The 7,197-nt window shown below is 33.8% G+C and overlaps 2 protein-coding genes across 2 annotated transcripts in view; one reads left to right on the forward strand and one right to left on the reverse strand.

Annotated features, from left to right (window-relative positions):
* Positions 1 to 3,222, reverse strand: part of LOTGIDRAFT_117967 (hypothetical protein) — a gene marked incomplete at both ends in the record, with an annotated part of 65,196 nt that extends 61,974 nt beyond the window's left edge. Inside the window, 2 exons of the mRNA XM_009056256.1 lie at positions 1,870 to 1,964; positions 3,144 to 3,222. Coding sequence (XP_009054504.1) covers positions 1,870 to 1,964; positions 3,144 to 3,222 — 174 coding nt within the window. The remainder of the gene's footprint in view (positions 1 to 1,869; positions 1,965 to 3,143) is intronic.
* A 2,275-nt stretch (positions 3,223 to 5,497) lies between these two features.
* Positions 5,498 to 6,943, forward strand: LOTGIDRAFT_161013 (hypothetical protein; the record flags this gene model as incomplete). The annotated part of the gene is made up of 3 exons (XM_009056257.1): positions 5,498 to 5,729; positions 6,415 to 6,613; positions 6,892 to 6,943. The coding sequence occupies 3 exons, from the start codon at positions 5,498 to 5,500 to the stop codon at positions 6,941 to 6,943; spliced, it is 483 nt and encodes a 160-aa protein (XP_009054505.1).
* Positions 6,944 to 7,197: the final 254 nt, after the last annotated feature.

Genomic DNA, 7,197 nt, shown 5'->3' on the forward strand with positions numbered 1-7,197 from the left:
TTTCAAGAACAAGGGCAATAACTCATACTAAATATTTTTCGATTCTTTTGATTTTCAAAAGGGTTCATCCTTGGGTGATTACGAACACTCACACCAAGTACGTCAAAATCTGTCAAGAATTGTGCCTTCTAGAGTGTTTACGAGCTAAAAATTGAATGCGTTTTCAAGAACAAGGGCAATAACTGAATGTATTTCGATTCTTCTGATTTTCCATAGGGTTCATCCTTGGGTGATTACGAACACTCATACCAAGTTTTGTCAAAATCCGTCAAGAATTGTGTCTTGTAGAGTGTTTACGAGCAATTGTGGACGGATGGACCGACATAGGGACATGGGTGACGGCAATATACCCCCCCCCCCCCCCATTTCAAGTGGTGATTATAAAAAGAAAAAATAGCTTGCCAGGCAAGGTAATATACGCCCACTGGCAGCTTTGATTTTAAATAAAAATATTTAGCAGTACAGTAACAATCAACAGTAAGAAATATTCAACCTGAATTATATTGAGTATGAGTTATTGCCCTTGTTCTTGAAAAAGTGTTCAATTTTTAGCTCGTGAAAACTCTAGAAAGCAAATATTCAATCTTCAGCACGGGACTGAATAATAAAACAATAAAAAAGTTTCGTCAAAATCCAGAAAGAATCATGCCTTTTAGTGTTTAAGAGCTAAATTTGAAAGTGTTTTCAAGAACAAGGGCAATAACTCATACTAAATATTTTTCAATTCTTCTGATTTTCTGTAGGGTTCATCCTTGGGTGATTACGAACATTCACACCCAGTTTCATCAAAATTCGTCAAGAATTGTGCCTTCTAGAGTGAATACGAGCTAAAAATTGAACGCTTTTTTTAAGAGCAAGGGCAATAACTAATACGAAATATTTTCAATTTTTCTGATTTTTAATAGGGTTCATCCTTGGGTGATAACAAACAATCATACAAAGTTTCGTCAAAATCAGTCAAGAATTGGCCCTTCTAGAGTGTTTACGAGCGATTGTGGACGGACATGGATGACGACAATATACGCCCACATTACATGTGGGCATATAAAAATGAAGATAGCTTGTCAGGCAAGGTAATGTATGCCCACTGGTAGCTTTGATTTTGAACATAAATATTTAGCAGTACAGTAAAAATCACCAGTATGAAATATTCAACCTTCAGTCATACACTTCATTTGAACTCTTTAGGGCGATACTGAATAATATTGAGTATGAGTTATTGCCCTAGTTCTTGAAAACGTGTTCAATTTTTAGCTCGTGAAAACTCTAGAAGACAAATATTCAATCTTCAGCGCAATAATGAATAATAAAACCAAGTTTTGTCAAAATTCGGCGAGAATCATGGCTTCTAGAGTTTTTATGAGCTACAAATTGAACGAGTTTTCAAGAACAAGTGCAATAACTCATACTAAATATTTTTCGATTTTTCTGATTTTCAATAGGCGTTATCCTTGGGTGATTAACAACACTCACACCAGGTTTCGTCAAAAAACATCAAGAATTGTGCCTTCTAGAGTGTTTACGAGCTAAAATTGAACGCGTTTTCAAGAACAAGGGCAATAACTCATACTAAATATTGTTCAATTTTTCTGATTTTCGATAGGGTTTATCCTTGGATGATTACTAACACTTATACCAAGTTTCATCAAAATCCGTCATGAATTGTGCCTTGTAGAGTGTTTACGAGCAATTGTGGACGGACCGACAAAAGGACGGACAGATGGACGGACCAACGGAATGAGATGACGGTAATATACGCCCCCCCATTTCATGTGGGCGTATAAAAATAATCTTGAAACTTCTTGAGGGTGAACTTTGGCCTTTGATTAAATCTACAACTTTAATTTGGAAAAAAAAAAATCTACTCACTCTGCCAAAACATGTTTTATACATCAGTTTAATATTTTGTCTTTGATCAGCCGTTCTGTATCCCAAAACATCTATGATAGCCCTCTCATCCGTACCTAGAAAAAATTCATTAGGTTTAAATTTCTTAATGTTATTCATCACTACTATTACCAAGATAACTTGCCAGGCATGATAAAATACGCCCACTGGCAGCTTTGATTTTGAATAAAAATATTTAGCAGTACAGTAACAATCACCAGTATGAAATATTCAACCTTCAGTCATACACTTCTTCTGAACTCTTTAAGGCGATACTACATAATATTGAGTATGAGTTATTGCCCTTGTTCTTGAAAACATGTTCAATTTTTAGCTTGTGAAAACTCTAGAAGACAAATATTCAATCTTCAGCACGGGACTGAATAATAAAACTCAAGTTTTGTCAAAATCCAGCAAGAATCATGCCTTTTAGTGTTTAAAAACTAAATTTGAAAGCGTTTTCAAGAACAAGGGCAATAACTCATACTAAATATTCTTCTGATTTTCAATAGGGTGATTACGAACATTTACACCAAGTTTCATCAATATTTTTCGATTTTTCTGATTTTCTATAAGGTTTACTCTTGGGTGATAACAACACTCATGCCAAGTTTCGTCAAAATCCATCAAGAATTGTCCCTTCTAGAGTGTTTACAAGCTAAAAATTGAACGCATTTTCAAGAACAAGGGCAATAACTCATACTCAATATTTTTCGATTCTTCTGATTTTCAATAGGGTTCATCCTTGGGTGATTACGAACACTCACACCAAGTTTCGACAAAATCTGTCAAGAATAGTGCCTTCTAGAGTGTTTACGAGCTAAAAATTGAACGCGTTTTCAAGAACAAGGGCAATAACTCATACTAAATATTTTTTTGATTTTTCTGATTTTCAATATGTTTCATTCTTGGTTGATAACAAACACTTATGCCAAGTTTCGTTAAAATCCATCAAAAATTGTGCCTTCTCGAGTGTTTAAGAACTAAATATTGAACGCGTTTTCAAGAACAAGGGCAATAACTTGTACTAAATATTTTCGATTCTTCTGATTTTCAATAGGATTCATCCTTGGGTGAACACTCATACCAAGTTTTGTCAAAATCTGTCAAGAATTGTGTCTTGTAGAGTGTTTATGAGCAATTGTGGATGGACCGACGGATGGTCGGTCGGTCGGACGGACAGACATGGGTGACGGCAATATACGCCCCCCATTTTATGTGGGCGTATAAAAAACAATACAAACAGAAAAACTCACCTGCTCCTTTCATTGACTTCCTTAGTACTTGAACATCATGTTCTACATTGAAATTGGGATTGGCTTTTAATGTTCCATCTTCCTATAATAAACCAATTCAAAGTATTTTTTACATCAGCAAATGTCATCAAATAAATAGTTTACATCTATACTTGTGTTCACCGCATAAGTTGAAGTGAAATATTTTAAAGATATTTACTATGGATCACAACCTCCTGACATGTTGATGTGATAAAGTATGATAATCCAAAATATTATTATTAGATCCACAAGCATTGGGTCTGGTTTTGAAGCAGTGCATAACAGTTTCAATTTTCTCAAAACATATTCCACAGATCGTTTTATCTCATATTTTGTTGGAAGATTGCTCAAATGCAAAGCATATTTAACAGATCGCTTAAACTCATATTATATTTCTAACAAAGTCAATTCACACTTAAATTCAAATATTTCAAAAATCTTCATTTCTTCATTACATGTGGGCATATAAAAAAAAGAAGATAGCTTGCCAGGCAAGGTAATATACGCCCACTGGCAGCTTTGATTTTGAACATAAATATTTAGTAGTACAGTAACAATCAACCTTCAGTCATACACTTCATTTGAACTCTTTAGGGCGATACTGAATAATATTGAGTATGAGTTATTGCCCTAGTTCTTGAAAACGTGTTCAATCTTTAGCTCGTGAATACTCTAGAAGACAAATATTCAATCTTCACCGCAATAATGAATAATAAAACCAAGTTTTGTCAAAATTCGGCAAGAATCATGCCTTCTAGAGTTTTTAAGAGCTACAAATTGAACGAGTTTTCAAGAACAAGTCCAATAACTCATACTAAATATTTTTCGATTTTTCTGATTTTCAATAGGCATTATCCTTGGGTGATTACCAACACTCACACCAAGTTTCGTCAAAATCCTTCAAGAATTGTGCCTTGAACACGTTTTCAAGAAGGGCAATAACTAAAACTAAATATTTTTCAAATTTTCTGATTTTCGATAGGGTTTATCTTTGGGTGATTACAAACACCCTCAACAAGTTTCGTCAAAATATATCAAGAATTGAGCCTTCTGGGGTGTTTACAAGCTAAAATTGAACGTGTTTTCAAGAACAAGGGCAATAACTCATAGTAAATATTTTTCAATTTTTCTGATTTTCAATAGGGTTCATCCTTGGACGGATGGACTGAAATGGGTGACGACAATATACGTCCCCCATTTCATGTGGGCGTATTAAAAATAAATGTAAAAAATCTGTATCAAATCGTACTAAAAATATAATTTGTACAAGATATTGTTGATTTAATCAAACACAAAATTTCGTAAAATTTTGACATAAACTTGACCAAGATCATTGTAATAGATGATCACACCAAATTACATTAAAATCAGATAAAAACTGTAAAAAAAAACAGCCTCTATTGTGTTCACAAGCCAATTGTAGACGGACTGATGGACAGACAGGGGCGACGACAATTTATGACCACATTATAATGTCTTCAATAAAAAAAATTGAACGAGTTTTCAAGAACAAGTGCAATAACTCATACTAAATAATTTTCGATTTTTCTGATTTCAATAGGGTTTATCCAAAGGTGGTAACCAACATTCATGCCAAGTTTCATTAAAATCTGTCAATAATTGTGCCTTCTAAAGTATTAACAAGCTAAAAGAATTGAAGGTAGTATACGCCCATTGGCAGCTTCGATTTTGAATAAAAATATTTAGCAGTACAGTAACAATCACGAGTATGAAATATTCAACCTTCAGTCATACACTTCTATTGAACTCTTTAGGGCGATACTGAATAATATTGAGTATGAGTTATTGCCCTTGTTCTTGAAAACGTGTTCAATCCTTAGCTCATGAAAACTCTAGAAGAAAAAAAATATTCAATTTTCAGCGCGGTATTGAATAACAAAACCAAGTTTTGTCAAAATCTGGCAAGAATCATGCCTTCTAGATTTTTACGAGCTACAAATTGAACAAGTTTTCAAGAACAATGGCAATAACTCATACTGAATATTTTTCAATTTTTCTGGTTTTCAATAGGCTTTATCCTTGGGTGATGACAAACACTCAAGCCAAGTTTCGTTTAAATCCGTCAAGAATTGTGCCTTCTAGAGTGTTGATGTATATCTGGATTATTAATGAGTAGCTCGATTGTGGTAAAGGGACATAAATCCAAGATGTAAAAGTTTAAAAATACGAAACAATTAGTTTCAGCTTTGTTTTTGGTTCTTTCATGTGTGATGATCGTGTTGTGATTTTAATTTGATAGTTCCTGATTAAATTTTGATTGTTGAATCAATTATGACTGTTTTATTTGATATGTGCACCATACAGACCCCAACATGGTGCCAACAGAGTTGTCTCCGATTCAAAATCAACAAATTTTAGATTGTTTATCAAATCTTAAAGATTTATTTGTAACAGAGGATAATCCTGGATTGGGCCTGACTCATCTTGTCCAACATAAAATTCAGTTAAAAGATAGTGCGATTTCTAAGCACCAAGGCCCTTATCGCTTACCTCCCAACAAAAAAGAAGTTTTAAGACATCAGTTAGATCAATTACTAGAACAGGGTATCATAACTCCAGTTTCAGGAACTGAGGAAGTACCTATAACCAGTCCTATTGTATTAGTTGCTAAGCGCAACAAGCCAAAATTAGATCCCAATAATATTACCAAGGAAACCAGTTTATCATCATATCGCTTTTGTTGTGATTTTCGATATCCAAGGAATTTCGTTATACAATTCCTGACTTACAAGATCTCACAGAATCTTTTTCAAAACACACTCCAAATTATATCACATCACTTGATTTGTCTTCTGGATTTTTTCAGTTGCCTATTTCAGAAGATTCTCAAAAATATACAGCTTTTAATACTTGTTATGGTACTTACAAATTTTTAGTTATATTGATAGTAATTCACACAACCATCAAAATGCTTTTGACATATTGATGCAAAAGTCACAGGTCAATTCGAAAGTGCCTTCCGGTTCCAAAATTGATGAAATGGCACCTAGATTTACTGGTAAGTACAAAAGTGTTTAAATTATTTATGGTGAGAATTTCCAAATAAATTAACTTCAAAATACACTTCTGGAGACAATTTACATATACTTATTCAAGGCCCAAATGTAGGCCTACTTCAAAATGCTGAACATATACCCATAAAAAGGAACTGTCAGATACTGGGATTTATGAATATTCCTTGGGGTAAATATGCACCAAACTTATGTTTTGAAATATTAATCTTTTTCAGCTAAACAAAAACTATTCAATGGGATAATTGACATGTTTATGGAATCTGGAGATAAGTTTCCAGTTGTGTTGTCAGACAAAGCCATTGGTGACCAGGTGATCATGCCGTTGACCAATGGAGTGTGGTATTTAAGTGGAAATATGGGAACGATTCAGGAACGAGCCAAACATTTGCCTGATGTTCATGTTATTCCTGCAAGGTACTGGTACTATAAAAGCTATGAAATTTTACATACAGTAATTTTGTCTGCCTGCCTTTGCAAATGGCAAGTCCATTCCGCCCCTTACTAATTTCTTTGTCTGAACCAAAGAGGCATCGTGTGTCTAATTCTAGTTTTAAGTTCTTCTGACAGAGATATTTAGGAATTAAGAATCAGTATGTGCATAATAGATACAAATTTTAGTTTCAATTTTGAAATGAACCATATTTGAAGATGTACATTTCATAGGCCTAAATGTATTTTAAAATATTTTGCAGGTTTCTTTCCTATGATAACATAAATGACTATAAGAAGAAAAAAGAAAGATAGCTTGCCAGGCAAGGTAACATATGCCCACTGGAAGCTGTCAGAAATGATTAAACAGTCTTTAGTGACTACAGGGTTGCACAATATAGCTAATAGAGTGAAACGTCAAGTCAGACACGATATTTTGGTGAAAATCGATAGGGATCATCTTCATAATGACATTGACATACAAAATAAAAATCAAAAGAATCTGTAAAGAATTGTAGCCTGTAGAGTGAGCATGAGTTGCACAATATAGCTAATAGAGTAAAACGTCA

Source organism: Lottia gigantea (assembly GCF_000327385.1).
Source record: "Lottia gigantea unplaced genomic scaffold LOTGIsca_27, whole genome shotgun sequence".
NCBI lineage: Eukaryota > Metazoa > Mollusca > Gastropoda > Lottiidae > Lottia > Lottia gigantea.